General features: G+C 53.5%; 1 protein-coding gene across 12 annotated transcripts in view; it reads right to left on the reverse strand.

Moving 5' to 3' along the window:
- The window catches only part of KCNT1 (potassium sodium-activated channel subfamily T member 1), a 78,523-nt gene that overhangs the window by 20,744 nt on the left and 30,085 nt on the right, over positions 1-27,694 (reverse strand). For 6 of the 12 annotated variants that reach the window (XR_004419853.1, XM_033077380.1, XM_033077382.1 and 3 more), the window contains exons 3-4: positions 1,060-1,139; positions 43-142 (exon numbers count right to left, since the gene is read on the reverse strand). Coding sequence is in view for 11 of the 12 variants with exons in the window: in XM_033077380.1 (XP_032933271.1) it covers positions 43-142; positions 1,060-1,139 (180 nt within the window). In the remaining variant the exon portion in view is untranslated. Of the gene's footprint in view, positions 1-42; positions 143-1,059; positions 1,140-9,751; positions 9,794-21,461; positions 22,072-27,694 lie in introns of those variants that run through there. The other 6 variants (XM_033077386.2, XM_033077384.2, XM_033077387.2 and 3 more) reach the window with 5 other exon arrangements.

The raw sequence follows: 27,694 nt of genomic DNA on the forward strand, positions 1-27,694 counted from the left end.
CTGGGGCAGCCTGGGGTGGCACTGGGGGCTCTGGGCACTCACCAGCCGATGCCCTCCTCGGGGTTGTCCAGCAGGACACGGACGATGTACAGCAGGCACGTCAGCAGCTTCAGGGAGAAGTTGAAGAGCCGGATCCTCAGGCCTGGGGTGGAGAGGAGCAGGGATGGGGCAGCATTCCCAGGCACCCCAAAGAGCCCCGTGCAGGGCCACAGCACAGCCCCACAGGTCCTGGGCAGCCCCACAGGTCCTGCGCAGCCCCACAGGTCCTGGGCAGCCCCACAGGACCCCTCTGATCCCAGGGCAGCCCCAGGTTTTGCTCCACGTGTCCTGCCCAGAGCCACAGGCACAGGAGACCAACAGAGGAATAAATAGCGATGAGTCAGCGCCTCGCTGACCCCGATAGATGTGAGACACAAACAGGAGCTGCTGGAGTGAATCCCCCTCATTAGCAGGCACCCAGAGCAGCACTGACCACATCACAGGAGCAGGGATGGCGAGGAAAAGCTGCTGCTTTATCCACTCTGCCTCCCCAGCCAGTTCATGGGGTTATTACTCAAATTACAAGCGAGAAATTCGTCACATTTTCATTAAGAATTTCCCCCTGGGCACCCTGTTGTGCTGCGCTCCAGTTTTTTAACCAGACAACAGGATGCAGGCAGGAAAAGAAAATGTGAATTTATAAATTAACGAGCGGGCCCCCTCCAGACAGCTAATGACATCTCATAGAAAGAAAATAACAACACCATTAGTCAAGAGGAGACTAATCCCGATGGCTGGAGCTGAGTGGGTAACTCAGAGCCTGCCAGCTCTGCCATGGGGACATTCCCACCCTGCTCCCAGCCCGGTGTCACAGCTCTTTGTCACGCTGTGGCTGTCCCCAGGGAGCAGAGGTGGCAGGAGGCATCCTGACCTCTCCACCCAAAGCATCCCCCAAACCAAGCTGGTCAACACCCGAAAATCGGGGTCCCGGGCTGGGGACACACGGGGACAAGGCCACCAGCAGGTGGCAATGGCTTCTCGTCCCACGGGACAGCGCAGGGCTCGGCTCCCGGCACTCACTCGATCGCTGGTTTTTGATGAAGAAGAGCTTCAGCCGCTCCTTGAAGGTGTTCTCATTCACGTAGAACTCGACCTGCACCCTGCGGGGAGAGTCCCGGAGGGGCAGTCAGAGGGGTGGCAGCGCAGAGCAGAGCCCCTGTCCCCCCAGGACAGTCGGGTCACCCCTTGACATCCCACAGTGACCCCAGCCTCACCCCAGAGCAGCAGCACCAGGACCCCAGGGACAGCCAAAGTGACCCCGGGGCCAGCCCTGTTGGGGTCTTTGGTTCACACACACCCAGCTGAGTTAAACTCCTTCCACACACGCTGCACAACGCACAACAGCTCCCACAAAAGCAGCCTCCCCTGTTTTATCTGCTCCATCCAGCGGAGCAGGAGCTGGCCAGGACAATGTCCCCAATGTCCTCTGGCTCTGCCCATGCCCTGCCTCTCCCTGGGGAAGAGAAGCACTCAGCATCGAAGCTGTTAAAAAACAATCCCGCTCTCAAAGGAGAAAATTTCCCTTTGTTGCTAAGATACCACACTTGGTCATTCCAGAAAAACCCGGGAGCTGACAACCAACTCCAAACATCGCCTGGCACCCAGGGACACTGGGGGTGACCCAGGGCAGGGTCACCTGCCAGGAAACTTCACAGAATCCGGCAGGTGGGTCTGGGAATGTCCCATCCGTGCATTCCTCGGCTTCTCCTGCCTCCCACCGAGCCCATCCCAGCCCCTGCCAGCCCTGCATCCCGGCTGGATGCCCACGGGGATGGCAGCAAAGCTCCCCGAGGCTGCAGGCTGCCAGGGATGCCAGGCTGGGATCCTGCATGGGATCCTGGATGGGATCCTGGATGGGATCCTGGAGGGGATCCTGGAGGGGATCCTGGAGGGGATCCTGGAGGGGATCCTGGAGGGGATCCTGGAGGGGATGCCAGGCTGGGATCCTGGATGGGATCCTGGATGGGATCCTGGAGGGGATCCTGGATGGGATGCCAGGTTGGGATCCTGGAGGGGATACTGGAGGGGATCCTGGATGGGATCCTGGATGAGAAATGTGGGCAAAGCAAGCCCCAGCTCAGCTCGCGGCACTTCAGAATCGCCCGCAGCCCTTTGCAAACTCATTATCCATCATCCTAAATCGCGCTGCTCCTGCTCAGAGCCCTGAAACGCGAGCGGCTCCTCCTGCCCCGGCTCTCGGCTGAGCCACACGAAGCCTGCTCGTTCCTGTCCGCCCATTAAGGAGTTCATTAGCGATCGCTTCCCCTGTTCTCTGCTTTCGGCAAGTCCTAAGGAAGTGCTCCTGTTATCGCTCCTTTTTTAACTGCCTGCAAAAGGTCATGGAGCCCTCATTAACCGGGAGTGTTCCCCAGCCCAGGCACAGATCAGGCTGAGAGAATTCCCGTGACAATCGCTGCCATCACACTCCATCCCTCAGGTACACCGGATCCTGATTTGTTATTTATCCCTCTGACACTGAGGGATAAATATTTACCGAGCGTTCATACCCAGCTGATCAGGCAGCAAATCGGGAAAGGGTTTTATGAGACCCTCATCGCTCGGGGGTGCCTCATTCCGGCTGGCCCAAGGGGTGGGGAGGTGGCCAGAGGGGCTTTGCACCACCCCTGGGTGGTGGCAACCACAGAAGGGAGCCCAGACCTCCCAGAGCAGGAGAATTTCCAAGGCCTGGCCCATCAGCACGGTGCTTGAGGAGCACACAGCGTTCATGCAGAGCCTCAAACCCAGCCTTTACACGTGTCACAATTAATCGTTCCCAGAGCCAGACTCGGCAAATCATTCTACTGTGCCAGGGCATAAATCAGCTGTCACAACTGCTCACAACGCTGCACACAAGATAATTGCTCCTTCTCCTTATTAAAAATGCCCAGGAAGTGCTGGGAGCTGGCTTTCAGCTCCACAGCAGCGCTGAGCACCCCATTCATCAGAGTCCCCGAGGATGAAGTGCCTTGAGGAGCTGGAGACTTCAGGGAGCACGATTCCTCTGCCAGACATTTGTCTCGTATCAAAGCAACAAACAGCAGAATAAATCTCTGTCAGCAGACAGATGGTTCAGTGATCTGTAGAGCTGTGGCCCACCTCGAGACAATGACTGTAATTGCTGATGGATAAAAGGACTGAATTATTAGATCTAACTTTTTATGATGAAGTAGCCCACGTATTCATCCATCCTGATGGCTGCAGGAAGGAGGAACACTGCAAAAACAACAAAGCAACAAAAAGCCATGTCTTGGCTGAAGGGAACAGGGTGTTTAACACTGCAAAGAGATGGAGAAATGAAAGAATGTGGAAGGAACACGTTCCTGTGCAGACAACCTGCCAAGGCTGAGCCCCAGATCTTTTTGGGGGTCCCACTCTGCAGGTGAACCCAACACCCCAGAGCTGAATGAGGCAGCAGCACCATCCCAAAGTGTGACAGCTCCTGCTCCATTTCCAGCTGAGGGAAGGAGATGAGATCATGTAAAACCTACCCTTTAATTTCATTGTCAGGAAGTTAAGTGGAAATAAAAATCCAGCTAAACTCTGACTGCATCATTGCCACCCCAAAACACGCCCTGACAGCTCTGCCTTCGCAGCAGCTCAGCCAGGGTGGGGGGTTCAAAGTGTCCCCTCCCTGCTGCTATGGCTGGGCATCCTTCCCAACATCAGCATCCTTCCCAACATCAGCATTCTTCCCAACATCAGCATCCTTCCCACCTTCAGCATCCTTCCCATCTGGAGAATCCTTCCCACCATCAGCATCCTTCCCACCATCAGCACCCTTCATACCTAGAGAATCCTTCCCAACATCAGCATCCTTCCCACCATCAGCATCCTTCATACCTAGAGAATCCTTCCCACCTGGGACATCCTTCCCACCATCAGCATCCTTCCTATCTGGGGCATCCTTCCCACCTGGGGAATCCTTCTCATCATCAGCATCATCCCTACCATCAGTATCCTTCCTACCTGCAGCATCCTTCCCGCTTGGGGCATCCTTCCCACCATCAGCATCCTTCCCACATGGAGAATCCTTCCCACCATCAGCATCCTTCTCACCTGGGGCATCTTTCCCAACATCAGTATCCTTCCCAACATCAGCATCCTTCCTATCTGGAGAATCCTTCCCACCTGGGGAATCCTTCTCATCATCAGCATCATCCCTACCATCAGCATCCTTCCTGCCTGCAGCATCCTTCCTGCCTGGGGCATCATCCTCACCTGCAGCATCCTTCCCACGTGGAGAATCCTTCCCACCATCAGCACCCTTCCCACCTGGGGCATCCTTCCCAACATCAGCATCCTTCCCATCTGCAGCATCCTTCCTACCTGGAGCACCCTTCCTACCTGCAGCATCCTTCCCACCTGGAGAATCCTTCCTACCTGCAGCATCCTTCCCACCATCAGCATCCTTCCCATCTGCAGCATCCTTCATACCTGGGGTATCCTTCCCACCATCAGCATCCTTCCCACCTGGAGCATCCTTTCCACCTGGAGAATCCTTCCCAACATCAGCATCCTTCCCACGTGGAGAATCCTTCCCACCTGTAGCATCCTTCCTACCTGGAACATCTTTCCCACATGGAGCATCCTTCCCACCATCAGTATCCTTCATACCTGGAGAATCCTTCCCACCATCAGCATCCTTCCCACCTAGAGCATCCTCCCCACCATCAGCATCCTCCCCACTGTCCAATCATCCTGGTCCAGCCCATCCCAGGCCACTCCAAGCATCACCAGCTCCACAGGTAGCCACAGCTCCCCACCCCTCGCCCCCGCTGAACCCCCCTGGGCCATGCAAACAAGGATCCTGCTACAAGTTCAGTTACAAACCCTCAGCTTGGAAATGTAATTACTGCTATTATGCACTTCATAATGCCTGAGCGAGTTCGTTTTCTCCGCTCCGTTATTTATTGTGCTTTATTAATCTAAGATTAGAGGCAATTTGTCGTAAGATGATGAGTTCCCAAAAGAAGACACAATAGTTTGTTCAGAAAAGTGCAAGATGAAAGGTCAGGATGAGCACATTGCAGCTCACTGGCATTAAAATAAACACTGAGGAGCACAGCCCCTGCTCCAATTTCCCCAGAGAGCTGGGACAGTTCTCTTACAAAGGAGGAAAACACAGAAAATATGAACCCAAACAGGGATGGAGAGATGGGCAGTGGGCACAGGCAGCTCCTCTGATCCCCACAACCCCTGACAGTCCCTGGGCTCGGCCTGGAAGCTGAGACAGCCCCAAAATCCAGCAGCCAGCCAAGGCAGGGAGCTGCCAGCCCCACCCCAGAGCCCTCTGCTCCTTTCTGAGAAGAACTCGGCTCCCCAGGGCGGTTTTGTTGTATTTTATATCAGACACTTCATGCCATGAGAAGCATGTCTTCAAATAAATAAGGCTCTTGGCAGGGAAAAAACCCTCAGCCTCTCCCCATGGCCCCATTCCTTTCCCTCACACTTCAGCTGGTGTGCATGGAATCCCAGGGTGGGTTGGGTTGGGTTGGAAGGGACCTTAAATCAAAACAATTTAAACCATTTATTGTCCCAGAAAGCTTCTCAAGGAATTTCTCCCATCATGTAACAGGATGCAATCAAGACTTCAGAATTTTTCTGGGGGGAGAAAATACCCAAAAAACCAGCAAAACCCCAGAAATCTCTGCAATCTGCCAAGGCAGCTCAAGTGAGACCCCACCTCACCCCTCCACCCCGGCTGAGCCCAGAGAACAGCTCTGCACCCTCCATGCAAACCCACCTGCACCAAACACATAAGAAATGCTGGAATTACAGAAATGTGCTGCAGGCCCAGATGGGGATGGGCTGTGGTTACCAGACACATCTCAGAGGAAGGTGAGGAGCAGGCTGGCACTGCAGCTCTGCAGCATTTCCTCTCCCAGCAGCAGAGGCTGTGCAGGATGCTCTGGAGGCACCGTGCCACAGCCAGGAGCAGCCAGCGCCAGCTGGAACCTGAGCAGAGCCAAAATCCTCCCCAGATAAAGCACAAAAGCTGCCAGGATGAGCTCAGGTACCTGCTGATGGCAGCTTCACAAAGTACCCAGACAGCTCCAGCCCTCCTGATTCCCTCTGGGATGTTTTTACTTTTTCCCTCACCATTTTCCTGACGGTAAAGGGTGTTTGGACACAGAATCTCCAGTGACAGGGATGGCACAGGGCGAGCTCAGTGCCCCTGCCATGCTCCCAGAAGACAGGGACAGCTCCAGCCCTGCCCAGCCCAGCTCCCAGAGCGGGGCTTGGGAATGGGAATGGAACGGGAATGGAAGGGAATGGGAATGGGAGTGAAATGGGAATGGGAGTGAAATGGGAATGGGAGTGAAATGGGAATGGGAGTAAAATGGGAATAGGAATGGGAATGGGGGTGAAATGGGAATGGGAATAGGAATGGGAACAGGAATGGGAATAGAATGGGAATGGGAATGGAATGGGAATGAGAATGGCAATGGAAGGGAATGTGAATGGGAGTGGGAGTGAAATGGGAATGGGAACAGGAATGGAGTGGGAATGGGAATAGAATGGGAATGGAATGGAATGGAATGGGAGTGAAATGGGAATGGGGGAATGGGGATGGGAATAGAATGGGAATGGGAATGGGAGTCAAATGGGAATGGGAATGGGAATGAAATGGGAATGAGAATGGAATGGGAATAGGAATGGGAGTGAAATGGGAATGGGGGAATGGGGATGGGAATAGAATGGGAATGGGAACAGGAATGGGAACGGGAACAGGAATGGGAACGGGAACAGGAATGGGAACGGGAATGGGATTGGGAATGAGAATGGCAATGGAATGGGAACAAGAATGGGAATAGGAACAGGAGTGAAATGGGAATGGAATGGGAATGGGGAATGGGAATGGGAGTGGAATGGGAACAGGAGTGAAGTGGAAATGGGATTGGGAATGGAATGGGAATGGGAACGGGAATCAGAGTGCAATGGGAATGGGATTGGGAACGGGAACAGGAACGGGAATGCCAATGGAATGGAACAGGAATGGAATGGGAATGGGAGTGAAATGGAATGGGATGTGAATAGCTGCACAGCTGTGCACACAGACAGCCTGGGTGCCTGCCAAAGGCAGGGCCAGGGAAGGAGCTGCCCCCACGCTCAATGAGCAGTAATTGAACAATTACTCAAGGCTGTGGTTTCGGCAGTGCTGCACGGCTTCAGGGCGGGGGGAATCGGGTCCAGGGGCTTCTCCTGCCACACCAGGTCCCTCACGGGCCGGGGGATGCTTGGATTCAGCGCTCCCAGCAGGGCTGATGCTGTCCCACCAGCCCAGGGCAGCAGGACACGCTGCCCTGGCAATGTCAGAGCATCACCGAGCACCCGCGGGGCTCTGCCACTGCTGCAGCTCCTCCAGCAAACCTCGGGCACGTCTTTAGCAGGAAAGCACAAACCAGCTGGGGAGGGAAGTCTGTCTGTCCAGATTTTGGGGGCAGAGCCCCCCAAGGCAAGGCTGCTGATCCACAGAGGGAAGGGCAGGGATCTCTCAGGGGGATTTCAGGTCCTGAGGGAGGAACAGGAGAGCACTGGGGACACCGCTGGCAGGTCCAAAAGGCCAAGAATGGCAAACAGGGCAAACCTGCCCACTGGAAAATCATGGATTTTCTCACCCCACATCCCTTAGCAGGTGCAACACTGAAGCTGCTCCCCCCTCATACCAGAATCCCAGAGATTCTCAGAGATCACAGCAGACCCCGAGGTGTTCAGCAGGTCCCACATTGGTGTGTGACAGGCACTGTCACAGCCACCATGGCACAGCCACCCTGCCACCATCACAGCCACCATGGCACAGCCCCATGGCACAGTCACCATGTCACCATCACAGCCACCATGGCACAGCCACCATGGCGCTGTCACAGCCACCATGGCACAGCCACCATGGCACAGCCACCATGGCACTGTCACAGCCACCATGGCACTGCCACCATGGCACAGCCACCATGTCACCATCACAGCCACCATGGCACTGTCACAGCCACCATGGCACAGCCACCATGGCACAGCCACCATGTCACCATCACAGCCACCATGACACTGTCACAGCCACTGTGGCACTGTCAGAGTGACCATGGCACTGTCACAGCCACCATGGCACTGTCACAGCCCTGTGCCACCATCACAGCCACCATGGCACTGTCACAGCCCTGTGCACAGGCAGCTGTCCCTCCTGGCCCCCGCAGCACCAGGAATAAGTTTCCCTGGCACAGCACAGGCTCATCACAGACCACAACAGCAGAATCGAGTCCCACATCAATAAACACTGCCCAGGGAGCCAGGAGGCTGGGGCACATCCTGCCCCTCAGGCCCAAAGACTCATTTCTTCAAGGTTTCATGCATTTACCATGGGAATCAATCAGAAATAAAATCTCCTATTTTATTATGAAGTGTGATTTTTTTTTTGCCCAGAGAAAGAATTGATATTGCCAACCACTCTGCAGCAAATTAAACCCAGCTGGGTGCAGGTAATGTCATCCTGGCTCCAGCAGTACTGCTGCAGTTTTATTTTTGGGGATGAAAAGCAAATTCCAAGCCCTCTCTACAGGAAAAGCCCTGCCCAAGAGCAGGTTTGGCCTCCAGGGCCATTTATCTTCACCATGCCCTGAAGTCATCCCACAGACCCTCGTGGGACAGGGGCTGACACCGACTGCAGGAAGGGATTCTTGGGCCTGAAGAGATCTCCTGCTTGACTTTTAGTTCATATATAAATATATATGTAATTTTTTATTAGGGAGGCCATTGCAATGGAAATGGGATTTTTATCGACTCCTCATTCCCTGAAGGCACCAAAGCTGTAATCCCTCTCCAGCTGTGCTCAGCAGAGCTCATTCCCAAGCACCAAACCAAGCACTGCAGGGAACAGGGACACACTCAAGGGGTTCAAGTTGTAGATAACAGAATATTTGGGGCTGGAAGGACCTCAAAGCTGATCCTGTGAGCAGGGACACCTTCCAGCACCCCAGGGTGCTCCAAGCCCCATCCAAGGGGGCATTTCCAGGATGGAGCAGCATCTCCCATCCAAGGTTTGGATAGCTGGACCTGCTCAACAAAATAATGATACTTCCACAAAGGTTTAAACCCCAAAGGGAAGCAGCAATGGGATGACAGGCTGTGTTCCCTCTGGCCTATTTGTTTTGCAACACTGGAGGCTGACACTCAGGAGTCTGCTCCTTTAATTGCCTGTGCTGATGAATCTGCATTGTTTAATTAGGGCTGTGCACGGAGCTCATCGTTAATGGATAATTGCCAATTTGCTGCTATCAATTCTTCCTCAAGAAACTTGTCTGTCCCTGGGAGCAGAGAATCCTCCCCATGGTGGGAAATGTTGAGGGATTTGCTGCTCCCATGAACAATTCCTTGGTGAAGAGCAGAGAAGGACAAATCTCGTGCTTTATCTGCTCCCTTAAAAGCAGGAAAATCATGGAACCACAGACGGGATGGGGTTGGAAGGGACCTTTAAATCTGGTTTCAGCCATGGGCAGGGACAATTCCAACCAGAATTGTTGGGGGTTGTTCCAAACCTCATCCAGCCTGGCCTGGAACACTTCCATGGATGCACCACCCAAGCTAACATCATTCTCAGCAGCAGGTACACCCAAAAACTCAGCTCACCCCAAATTCCAAGGGGATTTTGCCCCCTGGAGAGAGCAGGGTTGGCTTTTCCCCCTGTCCCTCCCCACGGCACCGGGACACGCACAGAACTTACTGTGAGAAGGAGGAATCCACGCTGAAATCCTCGGCGTGAGCCCTAAGGGCGAGAGCAGCACACAGGGTGAGGGAATGCACAGCTCTGGGAGCCTGGCTCCAAAGCAGGAATGTCCCCCTGGGATGGCAGTGCCACAGGGACAAGAGGCCACCCAAGGTGACACCACGCTGGGACAGGTCCCTGCTCAGCTCCCAGCGATGCTCTGGTGGCTTTGCCAATCACAGCCCCTTCAAGGACTCAGCTCCGTGGATAAAAACATGTTTTATGCCAGTTTTATTCCCTTTTTTTTATTTTTAAATGAGTCGCTGCTCTGTCCCTAATTGGTGCCACACTTGGTGCAGAAATGGGACTTTGATGGATTGGTGCTTTCAGGAACTCAGCATTGTGCCTCTCCTGGGCTGGTTTTACAGGCACCAGTGATGAGCAGAGAAGGGAAAAGAAAATAGGATAATAAACCAAAAATTGAATCAAATAACAGAGAGGAGTGATGAGGGTGATGAGGGGCTCAAGGCAAAGGGAGGAAGAACACAGAGAAAACAAGAGTGGGTGAGAGGCAAAGGGCCTGTGCTGGTGTACTGTACATCCCACAGACAGACAGACAGACAGACAGCACAGGGCTACCAAACACAGCAATTACAGCAAGGTAAAAAATCCCCCTGTGGAAATGATGCTGTCATCAGGACACCCCAGGGATGGCCCTGATCCCCATCTTTACCTGAGCCCTTCCCTGTTCCTGCAGTGCCCTCTCTCCTTTCCTTATTTACTGTGAGCCACAGACACTGAGAAATAAAACCAAAGCCAACGGGGCTGCTGCAGCCCATAAAGATTTTTCTTGCGTTTTGCTTTACGAGTCCGCAGCACTCCAGCACAGTTCAAATGAAATAAAAGCAATAAATTCACATTTCAGCAGAAATGGGAGCCCAAAGGAAGCTGCTCCATCCCTCAGCTGCGAGGAGCAGCCTCCCTGGGACAGGATTTATTTTGCTGCTGCTCTGGTCTGTGCAGAGGCTGGGGAGGAGCTCATTGCTCATTCCTCTATCCCAGCTTGCTCCAAGCCCTGTCCAGCCTGGCTTTGGACATTCCCAGTGATGGGAATGGCCTTCCCACCCTCACAGGGAAGGATTTATCCCAAATATTTAATCTAGCCCTGCTTTCTGTCAGTGGGAAGCCATTCCCCCTCATCCTGTCGTTCCAGACCCTTATCCAAAGTCCTTCCCAGCTCTTTTGGAGCCCCTTTAGCTACTGGAGGATGCTCTAAGATCTCCCCAGAGCCTTTTCTTCTCTGCCACCTTCCCCTTTCTCCCGGACCATTAAGTAAATTCACACCAGAGTGGTTTCTTGTGCCACCTCTCACAGCAAGAACAAGCCCTGGGGTGGCTCTCCAGCCTGGCATTTATTCCTGCCCAGCATCCCAGATTTTCTCCAGCTGCAGAGCCTCAGGAAGGAGCCTGCCAGCTCAGGCTCCCTCCAGCTAAATTGGATTATCCCACGTTAGCAGCAGGGGCTGCTCCAGCCCCTCTGCCTCTGTTTGGTTTTGAGCAGGGGCCTTTGGTGCCTCACAGAGATGTTTATGGGGAAAGAACCAGCAAATGATTTGGTTTTCTCCTAATCTGGTGCCAGCTGGCAGCCGGGAGGAGAGGAGGAGCAGGAGCTAATTCCAGCTGCAGAACAACCCTCCTGAAAGCCAAACAGCAAAGGCACAAAAGCACCCAGGGCAGAGGGGTCCTGCAGGACTGGGGTGAGCCAGGGAGATTCCAGGATTCCCTCCCCAAAGCCACGGGCTCAGGAGGAGAATAAACACCTCACTCACATGGAGGCACCACAAAAGAGATTCCAGACATAAACCTCCCCACTCTGAGGTGTGGTTAAAGCAATAAAAAGCAATAAAATAATCCCTTTTTTGGTTACAAAAAGGTGCTTTGGGCTCCCAAATGAGTGAACTTTGTTGTGCTGGTCACAGAGGGAAGAAGTGATTTGAGGTATCTCACTGAAACCTCTCCAGGCACCCAAATTCTCACCAGCACTCCAACTGCTGAGAAAATATGGAGATTTCTCTAAGAAAACTAAAAATCATTCCAAATCTCATCTGGAGAACAGCCGTTTCCCAGACCCCAAAAACACTTTAGCAGTGATTTACAATGTACAGAACTAAAGCCACTTAATGGAGTCAGAAAGGTTACGCTGGCTTTTAATGTGTTTTAGATAATCTACTTCAAATTGACCTTTTTATTTCCTCCAGGTCTGGCTCCAGGAGAGCAGACAAAGCTCAGCTCATCCCATTCCCATGGAAAACAGCACAGCCAGGGAAGGACTTTGATCCCCTGCAGGATCCAGGGCTGGGAGGGCAGAGCTGTCCCCAGCCAGGGCAAGCTGGGGCTCCTTGTCCTGGTGCTGCCAGGCAAGAACCACAGTGCCAAATATGAAACACAGTGCCCAGGATGAACCACAGTGCCCAGCATAAAAACCACAGTGCCCAGGATGAACCACAGTGCCCAGCATGAACCACAGTGCCCAGCATGAGCCACAGTGCCAAACATGAACCACAGTGCCAAACATGAACCACAGTGCCCAGCATGAACCACAGTGCCCAGCATGAAAACCACAGTGCCCAGCATGAACCACAGTGCCAAACATGAACAACAGTGCCCAGAATAAACCACAGTGCCCAGCATGAACCACAGTGCCCAGCATGAAAACCACAGTGCCAAACATGAACCACAGTGCCCAGCATGAACCACAGTGCCCAGCATGAACCACAGTGCCCAGTATGAACCACAGTGCCCAGCATGAACCACAGTGCCCAACAAACACGAACCACAGTGCCAAACATGAACCACAGTGCCCAGCATGAACCACAGTGCCCAGTATGAACCACAGTGCCCAGCATGAACCACAGTGCCCAACAAACACGAACCACAGTGCCAAACATGAACCACAGTGCCCAGAATGAACCACAGTGCCAAACATGAACCACAGTGCCAAACAAACATGAACCACAGTGCCAAACATGAACCACAGTGCCCAGTATGAACCACAGTGCCCAGCATGAACCACAGTGCCCAGTATGAACCACAGTGCCCAGCATGAACCACAGTGCCAAACATGAACCACAGTGCCCAGCATGAAAACCACAGTGCCCAGCATGAACCACAGTGCCAAACATGAGCCACAGTGCCCAGTATGAACCACAGTGCCCAACAAACATGAACCACAGTGCCCAGCATGAACCACAGTGCCAAACATGAACCACAGTGCCCAACACGAACCACAGTGCCCAGCATGAGCCACAGTGCCCAGCATGAGCCAGCATGAAAACCACAGTGCCCAGCATGAACCACAGTGCCCAGGATGAACCATGCTGCCCAGAATAAACCACAGTGCCAAACATGAGCCACAGTGTCCAGTATGAGAACCACAGTGCCCAGAATGAAAACCACAGTGCCCAGCATGAACCACAGTGCCCAACAAACATGAACCACAGTGCCCAGCATGAAAACCACAGTGCCAAACATGAACCACAGTGCCCAGCATGAACCACAGTGCCCAGCATGAACCACAGTGCCCAGAATGAGAACCACAGTGCCCAGCATGAAAACCACAGTGCCCAGCATGAACCACAGTGCCAAACATGAACCACAGTGCCAAACATGAGCCACAGTGCCCAGCATGAAAACCACAGTCCCAAACATGAACCACAGCGCCCAGAATGAAAACCACAGTGCCAAACATGAACCACAGTGCCCAGCATGAACCACAGTGCCCAGCATGAACCACAGTGCCAAACATGAACCACAGTGCCCAGCATGAACCACAGTGCCCAGAATGAAAACCACAGTGCCCAGAATGAGAACCACAGTGCCAAACATGAACCACAGTGCCCAGCATGAACCACAGTGCCAAACATGAACCACAGTGCCCAGCATGAACCACAGTGCCCAGCATGGAAACCACAGTGCCCAGGATGAACCACAGTGCCCAACAAACATGAACCACAGTGCCCAGCATGAACCACAGTGCCCAGCATGAACCACAGTGCCAAACATGAACCACAGTGCCCAGCATGAACCACAGTGCCCAGCATGAACCACAGTGCCAAACATGAGCCACAGTGCCCAGCATGAACCACAGTGCCCAGCATGGAAACCACAGTGCCCAGCATGGAAACCACAGTGCCCAGCATGGAAACCACAGTGCCCAGGATGAGAACCACAGTGCCAAACATGAACCACAGTGCCCAGGATGAACCACAGTGCCCAGAATGAACCACAGTGCCAAACATGAACCACAGTGCCAAACAAACATGAACCACAGTGCCCAGCATGAACCACAGTGCCCAGAATAAACCACAGTGCCCAGCATGAACCACAGTGCCCAGCATGGAAACCACAGTGCCAAACATGAACCACAGTGCCCAGCATGAACCACAGTGCCAAACATGAACAACAGTGCCCAGAATGAGCCACAGTGCCCAGCATGAAAACCACAGTGCCAAACATGAACCACAGTGCCCAGCATGAGCCACAGTGCCCAGCATGAACCACAGTGCCAAACATGAGCCACAGTGCCCAGCATGATCCACAGTGCCCAGAATGAAAATCACAGTGCCCAGCATGAACCACAGTGCCCAGCATGAAAACCACAGTGCCAAACATGAACCACAGTGCCCAGAATAAACCACAGTGCCCAGCATGATCCACAGTGCCCAGCCATTGCCCATGCTGGCTGGCACAACAGCATCTCCCAGACAGAAGAGCAGAGCAGGGAAGGGAGGCAGAAAGGAGAGGAGCAGAGGGGGAAGGAACTTCTTGGCTGCTTCAGAGACAGGTCTGCCCCCACCTTTCAAGCCCCTGACAAAAGGGGAAGGTTTTATTAGAAGGTGAGGAGACAAAGGCACATTTATTATTAGAACAAAGCCATAACAAAGCTTGCTTATGTAAAAGAGAGAGCAATCACCTGCCCACCCATGCTGCAGGCAGCTCCTCGGCTGAGCAGCACCTTCCACCTCTCCCTGCCTCCTCAGCTCTGGTTCCAGCTCCTCCTGAGCTGGGCAGGGATGTCACAGCACCCCTGGGCTCCACACCCCAAGAACTGGGGCAGCAGAACCTGCTCCCTTCTCTCCAGCCAGCCCAAGCCCCAGCTCTCCTCCAGCTCTGCCAGGGCACTGCGGGGTCAGGGTGGCATTTATCTGCTGTGCCTCACGCAGGTGCTTTCAGGGTAAATGCTGTCCCTGTGTTTGAAGAGCTCCAGGGGGCTCAGAGGGAGAGCCAAGCACAGCAGCAGCTCAGCCCAGCTCACACAGGGAGCTGCCCCCTCCCAGCAAACTCTGCGCCTTCACCGCTGCCTCCCCAATTTTTGGTAAATGGAGAGCATTAAAAATTCACTGCTGCCGGTGCATTTCCCATTCAATTTACAGCCATCATTGCCAAACAAACAAACAGAAATATTCATGTCTTGACTTGAGGCCTCAGGAAGTTACAGACACAAGTAATGACCTGCCAACACCACTCCTGGCTCCAGGCTGCTTTAATAACCACTTGCAAGGCTCAGAGGCATTTCAAGACCGAGGTGGAAAGGTATTAAATCTGACTTTCTCCCCTGGCTCTGGGAAGGATTTGATGCCTTTTCACCCTGATCTCGAAATGCCTTCAGGACAGGGTCAAGGCAGGGGGGTGAAGATGAGCCAGGCAAGGTAAGAGCCTGGGGAGGCTTCCCAAGGCACTGTTCATCCTCCAGAGACTGGAGCTGCACCACGGTTCCCACCACGCTGACAGTGAGAAACTCAGCCCAAAATAGCCTGATGTGAGAAGGACAGATGGGAGGAGATGAAAAAAGAAAGAAAAGAGGGGGAGAGGGAATGAGAGAGAGGAAGAGGCACACGTCTGCTCCCAGCCCTGGGAGAGGGGAGGGGAGGGCAGGGCAGCTCCCTTCCCTCTGCAGCCATGACCCCAGGGAAAGGCTTGAGCCTCCAGCAGCCCTGGTGTGGAGGAACTCATCCAGCTGTGCTGTGGGCAGCTGGAAAAGCCAGCAGAGCTCCAGGCACTCCGAGAGCTGCAGAGGTGCCCCAGGGCCAGCTGTGCACAGCAGGAGGAGCTCAGCAGCTCTGCTGCCTCCCCACTGCTGCTTTGCTCACAGGAGTGATTTCCCTGCCATTCCTCTGCAAAAGCCACACCACAGCTCAAACACACAAAGTTTGGAGAGGAGCAGGAGCGGGGTCAGAGCTGCAGCAGCTGTTCCCAGCCCAGGGCCAGCCTGGCCAGGAAGCTGTGCCTCAACCACAATCAGATTCACTGAGCTTGGCAAGCACCTCTAAGGTGATCAAATCCACCACCCAGTGCCGAGCCCGCCACCAGGCCATGTCCCCAAACACCACAAGCACACATCATTCAGATCCCTGCAGGGATGGGGACTCTATCTATACCAGAGTTGGATAAATTTTGCCCCAAAACCAACCTAAATCTCCTCTGGAACAACTTGAGGCCATTTCCTCTTGTCCCAGTGATGGTTTCTTGGAAGAAGAGACGGATCCCACCTGGCTACAAGCTGCTTTCAGGTAGATGGAGAGAGCAGGCACTGCCAAGCCTGGACAAAAACACCCTGCAGATGCTCAGGCTGCTCTGACACACAGCTCCTTGCCTTTGCTAATGAGCTAAACGAGTCCCTGCAGCCCTGACAAGTGACTGAACCTGGTGGGGGAAGGAGTGTGGGTGAGCTTGGGGATGGGATGTGAGACCCACGGACCCTCATGGCCCCCTTAGAAATGCCACAGGAAAACCCCCCCGGGGGAGGAAAATGCTGATCCCTGTGCCCTGATGGGACCTGATGGCAACGAGGATCCCAAAATAACCAGAGCAGAAGCCCAAGAGTGAGTGCTGAGCGTGGCATCCTTAGGTGAGGATCGTGTCTGCCTGTCAGGGCTATGTAGGGCACAGATCCTCACGGTGCTGGCAGCTCCCAGGAGCTGTGGGAGGAGAGCTCAGCACTCCCAAACCTCAGCCTGCTCCCCTCCAGCACCCAGCCTGGGGGGTGGCATCACCCTGTGCCCACAGGGCAAACACTTTCTGCCAGAGTGGGGCTGGGGTTTGAGAGATGGGGAGCACAGGAGCAGCCACAAACACACTGGGAAGGTGGAGGGAGCTCAGGGCTGAGCCCTGTGGGGCACATGGGGGTGGCAGTGCTGGCCCTGCAGAGGAGTGGCTCCATAATGGGGAGGTGAGCAGAGCTGGGGGCCATTCCAGCAGTTTGGGGCCATTCCAGCAGTTTGGGGCAAGGGAAAGAAGCAGCCAGGCTCGAGCAGCCTGCAGTGGGATCACTGCTGTGGGGATGAACAGCTCTGCTCGGTGTGAGGGTGGCAGCTCCTGGTCTGGGGTGGTGTCCTGACCATCAGGATCCCTGCATGCCCAACACCTGAGCTCCCTGCCCATCCCTGCAGTGAGAGAACACCCTCAGCACCCCCAGAGCAATGCCCAGAGGCCTGAGCAGTGCCAGCTCCCTGGCCTGGCACAGAACAGCCCAGGGAAGCACAGGAGGCTGGCAGGAGAGGCGATGCCCTGCCCTGCATGGGCACAGACCCAGGGCAGGAATGGGAGATGCTCCAGGGTGGGCAGAGAGCAGCACACATCAGTGCCCCCCAAAACCACATCCCAGCCAGGGCTGCCCAGCAGAGCAAACACAGCAAAGCCAAAGTGTTTCATAAATACAAGGTGTTGGATCCCTCAGATTCTCCTTCCCCGTGCAGGCTCCCCCAGCGCTGCTGGTCCTGCCCTCCCTCACACAGTGTCACTGATGTCCCCAGCTCAGAGAGCAGTGCAGGGGCCAGGTCTGACCACCCTGACACCTCCAGCCTCAGCCCTGCTCGGATTTCTGGTGCCAATCCTCATCCCCAGCCAGGAGAGGAGCAGCAGAACCCAAAGCAAACCCCACACAGGGGATGTCCCTGGTGCTGCATTTCCCCTGCACAAAACCACCTCACCCAGAGCTGAGGCAGCAAACCAGCACATGGCATTCACTGAGGGCAGAGAGAGGGCTCTGAAAGGTCTTTGCTGGGAAAAGCTTTTGTTAAAGAAATGTTAAAAATAAATAAATGGATTTCTTGTCCCCGCAGGAGGGAATTGCGCAGCACGGCGATGGTTCAGCAGGGAATTGTGTCCTGGGGAGCATCACCTGGAGAGCTCCTGCCAGGACTCAGGGCCTGCAGGGTTTCATTGGCCAGACTGGACCTCTCTGTGGTTCCTTTGTGTCAGGCAAAAACCCCACATTTAACAAATCCTATTTGTTAATACCACGCTGCCCCTGGGGGGAACAAACATCCATCGGTCAGAAATTCTATTTTAGACACATTGGGGTGAACTCCTCACTCTCTGGAGTGCTCCAAGAACCCTGCATTAACTCAGCCTAGCAGAGCTGCTCTTCCCCACTGAGGAGGCTCCAGCCACCTTGCTGGTTGGAGCAGGGCTGAAGCAGAGTCCCATTTATTCCTGCCAAAAATATCTCAAACTGAGAGACGAGGCAAGGCTGGGGGGTGGGAGTGTGCAGGGAAGAAAGGGAGGGAAGGATCCAGCTGCTGCCTTGGGCTGCCCAACAGGAAAGGAGCAGCCAGGCTCCTCTGGGACACACAGAAAGGACAAGGGACAAGAGGGAACAGGTACAAGGTGCAGCAAGGGAAAAATGATTCACCCTGAGAATGACCAAACCCAGCACCCAGAACCCAAAGGAGCTGAGAAATGCCCAGTGAGATGTTCAAAACTCAGCAGGACTGGTCCTGAGCCAGCTGGGACAGCTTTAAAGGCAGCCCAGCTTTGGAGCAGAGCCCTGCAGGTCTCTCCAAGCCCAGCTCTTCTGCAATGCTAATCTTCCTCCCAGACCTCAGCAGTTCACAATTCTGGTATCAACAGCTCAACAAACAACTGAAGGAGGTGAGGGGGGCAGGGAGGGGACACAGAGCCCTGCCAGGACCTGGCCACAGCCTCCAAACCAGACCCAAACAGGAACGTTTGCAATCCCCAGAGCCCCATGTGCCCCAGGACAGGCAGTGCTCAGAGCTTCCCCTGCAGAGCTGCACAAACAGGACGTGATTATCTTGTAAAAACCTTGCTTTGTGTTTTCAAAGCCACATCTCGGGTGCTACAGGGAGATCACCGTGCAATGGGATCCACAGAGATGTTTGCATGTCCTGCCTCCTGCCAGCAGCTCCTTCCCAAGCACAGAGAGCTCCGTGAGCTCTGCTTCCCTTCACACCTTTCCCTTCCAAATCCCCCCAGCACAGGGGAGGAATCTGCCTCAGGAAAAACCTGGCTGGCAGGGAAAAGACTGAGCCTGTCCTGGCTGGCTCCAGACACTCTCATGGGGTGCCAGGGGAGTCTCAGTGCCCAGGTCTGCATGGCCAGGAGGCTGCCAGCTCCATCCCATCCCACAGCAACCCCTGGCACACAGAAAGAACTCTCAGCCTCTCTGGATACTTCCACATGGGCTGGTCGCATCCCATCTGCAGGAAAATATCCCTGTCCTGGATGCCCAGGGGCAGTCCTGAATTCCCCTTTTTACTCCCAAGCTGTGGAGTGCTTTTCCCTCAGATGAATTCAAATCCTCTCCTCCTGTTTTGACTGGGAACCCCTAAAAGCTTTGAGATGCTGCAATGACTCAGAGTAAGGAGGTAAATAAAGTAGGTGAGAATAAATTTCCCTGGCTTCAATCATCAGGAGGAATCATTTGCATCCTGAGCACACCCTGTAACACACATCTCCTTCCACCAACACCCGAAAATTCACCCCCAGCTCCCAGGGACAACTGTCACTGCTAACTCAGTAATGCTGCTCGAGTCTGGCTTTGGGAAGCACCTCAAACTCTCTGCTCATCACTTCCAGACCCATCTCCTGCCTTTGCAGCAGTGCAAGTGTAGGAATCTCAGTCTTAATTGCCAACTCATTGTTGGGAAGCAGTGCCCAGGGAAGGAGGAGAATCCAGGCACTCGAGCTGGGGCTCTGCCCGCTGCCGGGGGTGTCAGAGTGTTCCACCAACTTCTCTACCTCACAGCAGCACTCTCGTACAACAGGGCTGCAGCAAATCACTCAAAATTCCAGTGAAACCCAGGGAATTGGGTCTTTAAGAGCCCTGGGCCACCTTCTCTCGAGGGTCACCCGTAATGATGTGATTTTTGGAATTGCTGCCCTCCAGACCCAGGAGTCCCTACTTTATGCTGTGCTCCCACAAAAGACAAGGAGGATCAGCCCTGGGATGAAGGTTTGGCCACCTGGACTTGGGCAGGAATCCACCAAGCCCCTGGATGCCAGAGAGGAGAAGCCCCTCTAGGCTGTTTAATCACTGCTGAGCAGAGGAATGAGTTTGTAGCAGTCTGCAGCTGCATTTTTCTGGCCCCTACACACCAGGTTGAGGGGACAACACCAGAACTTGGAAGAGCACAGAGAGGAATCAGCCTTGCCCCAAAGAGATTCAGGTACCCCCAGCACAGGTCCAGCTTTGGTGCCTTTTTTTCAGCAATAAAAACAAAACCCAAAACCAGACCACAAACAGCCTGACCAGCACTGGGAGCAAACCCAGCCTGCCAAAACAGAGCAGAGCAGCTGCAGGGATTGAACCCCACAGTGCCCATTCTCCACACTCTGAGCCTTGCCTGGCACGGCAGAGGCAGCGCCCCGCCAGCCCGCGGTGTTTGCTCACCACAGCCGCGGCACCGGGGCCATCTGGAGCGCGGGCACACGGCACAGGGACACGCTCTGCGTGCCAGGATCTGCTCCCAGCCCTGGAGACCCGAGCATGTGCCCGGCACGGCACCGGCCACACCGGTGCTCCCCAGCACAAACTCCCTGCTCAGCTTCCCACAGCTGCTGCTCCTGGCTCGGGGCCACCCCCCCAGAAATGCCAAGAGGCAGAAGCTGAGGCACGAATTCGTTCCAGTCTAAAGCCAAACAAGTCAAATTCCCCCTGAGCAGGTGCTTTCCTGCCGTGCTGTTTGCACCAAATCCTAGAAGACATACAGTACACAGTCACAGGTGAGGCAGCATGGATGGGTGGATGGCGGAAAAGGATGGAACAGAAAATGGAACGAACAGAACAAGAGCTGAATTAGTGACATTTGCATCCTCATCGTAACTAGGGGACCCGGCTCCTTCTGAATCACTGAAATCCCAGCGCAGCGCAGAGCGCTCTGCTCCTCCTGAAAAACAGCTCCAAAACAGCTCCTTCCTCGCCCTACACTCAGCTCTGTGCTTGCAGGAAGGCTGCAGCATTTCCTATGGCAGCTTTTTTTTTTTTTATTGCAGTTACAAATAAATTATTGCTCAGCTGGAGGGACGAGCATCTCTCCTGCCACACAAACATGGTGCTGATGTACAGTGCGTTAGCAGAGTAAATAACCTGGGGTTTATACCGCACAGGGAAGGTGCAGTGCAAGTTAACAGTGCTGTGTGGCAGCCCCACGGTCTCAGGCTGCCATTCAGACATGCTTTAGGCATAGAAGAAAGCATGGAGAAGCACCTATGAAAAATTTAAAGGAACTGGTTTCCTTCTGCCCCAGCTCCCTATTTCATAACCCAACTTTGGAGCTGCCGTGGTTCTTTAACGCAGCTCTGCGAAGGATTCCATCCACCACCCCTCCAGCCCGTGGAGGCACTAATCCTTTCCCCTCTCATTTAAAAGATAAAAGGTGCTGCCTCCCCCACCCAGGCTCCCCAGCAGCACTGCAGTCCTGCAATACCTTTGTCCGACATCACTCCCCATGGATCCCATCCTCCGATTCGGTAACAAGGGGCTCACCCCGTGGACATCTTCTGTCGTGCCTGGTGGGACAGTTTTGACATGGGAATTGCTCTCTGAAGGGGAATTCTTCAGCTTGGCTCTTGCCATCCTGCGAGCCTTGGCTGCCTCTGTGACTTCCTCCTCTTTCCCCCCTGAACTCTCTCATACATAGCAATCCTCACCGCAATCAGTTTAGAGCTGTCGGCGCGTACCATCTCCTTCCTTCTTCTTCTCTCCCCAGTCACGGCTGCTCAGTGGAACAATCCTGCCCTGTTCATTTATTTTGGTAGTGAGGGGAGTCGAGGCAAACTCTCCGGCCTTGCTGCTGCAACAAATCTGGTGCAAAACCGCCGAGAAAACGTCCACAATGCAGAAATCTCTGAAAGGGCTTTGTTTGCTAAATAATGAAAATGCCTTGCCTGGCTCTGTCAAGAAAAGGATTGCACTGCTCTTATCAGCACAGGCAGGGCAGGGGCTGAAGGATTATTTTTTTTTCCCCATCGCTGTTTTTTGGTAGCAGCGTGAGGAGGAGGAAGCAATTTTATCTTATTCCTCTGTGTACAGAGCAGCGTGAGCGCTGCGTGCCAGGGAACACACTCAGCAGGTTTGGCTCTCTCAGCCACAAAGCAGCAGAGCTCAGTCCCCTCCTGAATGCCCTGCTGGGAATGGAGCAGGAACTCCCTGCTGCTCCCTCCAGCAGGGCTCAGCTCCTGCTCACCTGGCCAGGCAGGTGCACCTCACCTGTCCCTGAGTGACCCACGCTTCCTCTTCAGGTGACAGGTGCACCTCACCTGTCCCTGAGTGACCCATGCTTCCTCTTCAGGTGACAGCAAAAGCTCCTTGCACTCCTGGCATCGATTTCTCAATATATCAAACAGAAAAGGGAATTCAGCGAGGCCGGGGGAGAGCTGAGCTGGAGGCAACACCTGAGTGAGCAGGTGGGGTGGGAAAGGAGAGAGGGGAAAGGATGGTGTGTCCTTCCTTATTTTGGGAATGCCACCAGTCCAGAGCTGCTCCAGCTCGTGTTTGATGAATAAACACAGGAATAAAAACATCAGGAAGGATCCACAGCCAGGGCGGCTCAGCACCACGGACAGCAGTGTCACCTCGGTACCGATGTCACCGAGCTCCTGCCGTGCCACCACCCCCAGCGTGCCAAGGCCACCCCGAGCGGTGCCAGCACATCCAGCACCAGCACACCCAGCACATCCCAGCGGTGCCAGCCCATCCAGCCCCACTGCAGGCTGGAGATAATCAATAAATTCACTGAAGGTCACCACGCCATGACCTAAGCCAGTGGGAATAATCAGGTCCCACCACAGGATTTCTTTAAATGTTTTTGTACACAAAGTCAAGGTATTGAGTGGAAAGGTCTCCCCAGAGCCTGGGACCTGCAGCTGGCTGGGAGAGCAGGGTAGGAGCTGTCCTGGAATGGGAATTCTGGGATCCAGAGCACATTCCTCTCAGAATGAAAAGCTGACAGTTCCCTTTGGCTCAGCTCCATGCTCCTGTCAGGCTGTCAGAGCACCCAGAATCTCCATCCTGTGCCAGTTCTGGTCCTTCCTTTCCTCTCTGCCAGGAGCTGTCAGGCTGAGCTCTGCCCTCGGTTCCTCCCCCAGAAATCTTCCCCCAGCCATCATTTGCCCCATGGCACAGTCCCCATCTGCTCAGTCCCCATTTCCTGTTAACCAAATCCTGGTTTCCCTGCTCACAGCATTTTCTTAATGGGATTTCACCACCCGATGTACTTTGTTTCAGCATTTTGAAATGCAAAATGGATAAAAAACCCACAGCCCTTTCCTTAATGTGCCAGCTTTCAGCGTACATTTAATTTCTTGTTTTGCCTCGAAATGATTCATTAGCTCAATACATTCATTTTCCACCCAAGTCATTCCTTTCTGCTTCATGGTTTGATTCAGACTCTTATTGCTCCACATGTCTTTACTTCAGGGTGCTGTCCTCAAACACCAAACAGGATCTGTCAGCCCTCTGGGTTGGAGTGTGCCCTGATAAATCCTCCTGGGCAGAGGATGGGGCAGTCAGGTGTCTCTTTTTGGATTAATTCCACATCCTATTGTACTCCTAATTGCAGGAGAACGTTAATTTTAGGCTTGAGATTAGAGGTGAAAAGGGGCTTAGGCTTAAATTACTCATCTCAGCACTAATGCCCTCACACAGCAGCAGGAACAGAAGAGGGATTAGGGAAAGACCTGGGGAATTTTAACAGAAAATATAAACTCTCCTGTCATCCCTGTGCTGTGCAGAAGGTGACAGAAGCACATCAAAGAGCCCCTGGAGGAGCTCAGATCCTGCCCACAGAAGCCTCTCCATGAAGTCTCTCTTTCTGTCAAGCATTTAAACACAAACCAAGACAGGAAATCCAGAGAGGGGGAATGATCTGACACCAGAAACTGCAGCCAGGGCTGAGGGTCAGAGCATCCATTGCTCTTTGGGGGAGAAAAGCGATCACAGAACATCTGTGAGCCCAGCTCAGAGTGACTCAGAGCGCCCAGCCCTGCCCTGAGCTGCCAGAGCAGCTCCTGTGCTCTGCTGCTGTCAGGAGAATATTCCTCTCTCAGCAGTGCAATGTGCTCCCCCCTTCACCTAAAGACCAGAGCATCCCTGAAAATTCCAGAGTGCTGCTGAGCCAGACAGGGCGGTGGGAGGAGGATGAAGCAGGAACACAAAGCAGCCCAGCACACCCAGCAGGCTCCCTCTGGCTGGGAAACAGCCTGTTCCTAGAAAGAGCCGTGGCTGTGTCACCTGAGCCAGCTCTGCAGGGACATCCTCTGCGATCCTGCCCCGGGGACACGGCAGCAGCACCTTGTTTGTACAGCACATCCTCCGGGAGGGCAAAACCAGCACAACAACCTCGCTCACATCAAAGCCCAGCTAAAATTCCTCTGGTCCAGAAACACTTCCCGGGCCAGCTGAATGCCAAGCATCTGACTGCAAGCCAGGAAATGGATGTTTAATTTTAGTTGGAGAGCCCATTACAAAGTGCTGATTTCTCCTTTCAAAATCTACATTATGCAGAGACCACTGCTGTGCCGGGGGCTGGAGACATGGCTGGGAATTGCTGAGCAGCAGTTGCAGGGGTAATAATATTTCAGAAAATAAGATTAAGAAAGAAGCAGATTCCTCATTGCTCTTAATTGAATCCACAGCAACTGCACTGTTAAATATTTTCCCTTTCATCCAGGCCACTTTCAGTCCTGACTGCCAAAACTCCCTTTACTCACATATCCAACTTATTAATAATAAAGCATCACCCTGTCCATTAGAAGTAGTTGATGATACAGGAAGGGGCTGAGTTTTTTCCCATTTTCTGGCAAACAAACCTGCTCAGCTGAGACACAACCCAAGGGTGTTGGTTTGCAAGGCCTGCTCCAGGAAAGCCAGGTTAATGTGTTTAAAAATCTCAAAATGCATCAGCTCAGCAAAGATCATTCCAGACCCACAAAGAGTAACCTGGGTGGGAAAACACATTTTGGAAGAAGAGTTTGTGCTCATGAGCAGCCAGAATCTCACAGGGACATGATCAGAGCTGCTGCTCTAAGGAGGGGCTGTGCTCTTACAATTAAAGTGTGAACTCCAGGGACTGAAAAGCCATTAATGCTCATTATTATCCTCCAGGAACCCCTGGACACACTTGGCAAACAGCTCTAGGAAAATCACCTTTCCCTGCACGGCCCCTCTGTGTTCCTGTGCCTTTGCAGAGTGAACCTTTATTTAATAACACCAAGGGAAAACAAGATCCCACGTAATTTATTACTGCCACAAACACCTCCTGTATTTCAGGACCCCAACAAATGTCACAGCGTGACATTATCAGCTCAATAAACTTCAGAGGGCCACCAATGCTCAGATAAATGCACAAAGCTGCCTGGCTCAGCTTCTTGCTGAAGTGTTTTTCACGAAGTGCACATGCACCAGCTCTGCCCCAGAGTCACCAGGGAGTGCCCTACATTGTCACCAGGCACTCTGCAAAATTGCTTTTCTAAAGCTGCCAATGTTTGGAGGTTGCCAAGGCTCGGGCAGAGCCCTGCAAAAATCTCCCCCCATCCCACTGAGGATCCTGCAGCCAAGCCACAAAAAACACCAGCTGAAATATTCCTCTGCAGCAGAACTGCCTGGAAATGTCCATGTCTCTGAGGAAATCTGATTTTTTTTCTCTATTTACTCGTTGTTCTCTATCCCAACGGGAAGTTAAAATCACAGAAAAAGGAGCTTCTGCTTCCTCACCAGAATGTTTTTTCCTCTGACATTTGCCTCAGTGAAAATAATAAATTTGCCAAAGAGACAAGAAAATAAAAAACGTTGGTGCTTCATCCTCTTTCCCTGTGTAGAACTTGGCCTTGCCACGGCTGTGCAGTGCCAGAGCTGCTCCCACGCACAGGGATGTGCTGCATGGACACCCCCAGGATCCCCTCACTGCTCCCCCAACAGCACATCCTGCTCCAGAGTGCCCCAAGGAACATTTTCCTAACAAAACAGGTCCTTCTGCCAGGATTTTTGACTGTCCATCAGTTACTGAGAGAGCTGAACCCAAAGAGCTCCTGTTCCTTTGACAGTCAAACATCCAGCAGCAATACATTGATTAACTCAGACTGCAGATATCAGAATACAGACCAGTGACTGGGAACCCTCCCTGGGCAGCGAGGATGCAGATATTTATTATTAAAAAGGCTTAGGAAATACTTTCATCTATTGATCCTGAGTCAATTAAAAAAACTTCTCTCCATTTTCTTTCCATTAGCCCGGAGAGGAAGGTTCTCCCTGGCATGGGAGCAGGAGCTCAGTGCTGCTGGGAGAGGCAGCAGGGCTCTGCCAAAGATGGAATTTAAACACAAAGAGGATCAAACCCTTCCTGAGGGTCACTCCTACCTGCCAGTGCCACAGAGCCTCATCCAGGTGAGCTGGGGCTGATCCCGCTGGGACAGACTCGGATCCCGTGGGGTGGAGCAGCTCAGGGTGCGCTTTGCAATTCAAAGCACTTGCAAACCTGTCCTGCCTGGAGGCTCCTGTGCCCTCTGTCCCCGGGGGAGGGGGGTCCTGCCTTCCCCACTCCCTGAGAGAGCCCCTCAGCAGCTGAGTGCCCGAGGTAACGGCAGGATTTCCCAGGATTGTGAGGTGAATCCATCGGGTAATGGGCTGTGAGCAGCAGGGCAGCACACAGAAAACATCTCAGGGCAGCACACAGAAAGCATCTCAGGGCAGCACACAGAAAACATCTCAGGGCAGCACACACAAAGCATCTCAGGGCAGCACACAGAAAACATCTCAGGGCAGCACACAGAAAACATCTCAGGGCAGCACACAGAAAGCATCTCAGGGCAGCACACAGAAAGCATCTCAGGGCAGCACACAGAAAGCATCTCAGGCACTCTCCCACCTGCCTTCCCAGGGCTTGGCTCTCACTGCCCATTTCTGTCACACCAAGAGGCCCCAGCCTGAACAAGCTGCACTTCCCTGGGCTCAGCACAAGAACCTGTGCTCAAGAGCCTGTGCTCTCCCCTGCAGGCTGAGAGGGCCAGGATGCACCAGGAGGATGCAGAGCAGGACAGAGAGGAGGGGAAAAAGCCCAAAACTCAGTGATTTCACATGAGGAGGCTGAGGCCTCTCTGAGTCCTTTCTCTAAGAAACAAATCCATGACTAAAGCAATTATTTCAGTGGAATTTCTCAGTGCACTCAGAATCAGAGGACACTCAGGAGCTGGGAGAATTCCCAAGCACTGGGAAGTTTTTCCCAAGCTCTTTCCCAATCCCCAAGCTTTGAGCAGCTGGAGAGGGGAAGGGCAGAGGGAATAACACAGCACAGGGCTGGGGCAGCAGCAGCTTTCCCAAACCCCCACTCAGCAGGGCCCAGGGAGCCTAAAACCACACTGTGCCCTGCCTTGCCTCACCTTTCTCTCCCTCCCCACTCTGCCTGGGCAGGGTTAAAGCCTTTGCACCACAGGCTCTGACGAGTTCCCTGAGAAGCCATCAGATGGATCTGCACCACTTCGAGCTCTCTAGGACTCCTTTCTGACATTTGTCTTTAAAAAGCAACACCATTCTATGAGAAGTTGATTAATTCCACTTGTTATAATTAGGCTCACAAATAAAAGCAGCTATTCCCCCCTGCCAGCACGGGGGATAATGGTCCTTACCCTCCTCACAAAAGCGTTTTGGTTCCAGGGGTGAGAAGCT

Source organism: Catharus ustulatus, chromosome 21, assembly GCF_009819885.2.
Source record: "Catharus ustulatus isolate bCatUst1 chromosome 21, bCatUst1.pri.v2, whole genome shotgun sequence".
NCBI classification, from domain to species: Eukaryota; Metazoa; Chordata; class Aves; order Passeriformes; family Turdidae; genus Catharus; species Catharus ustulatus.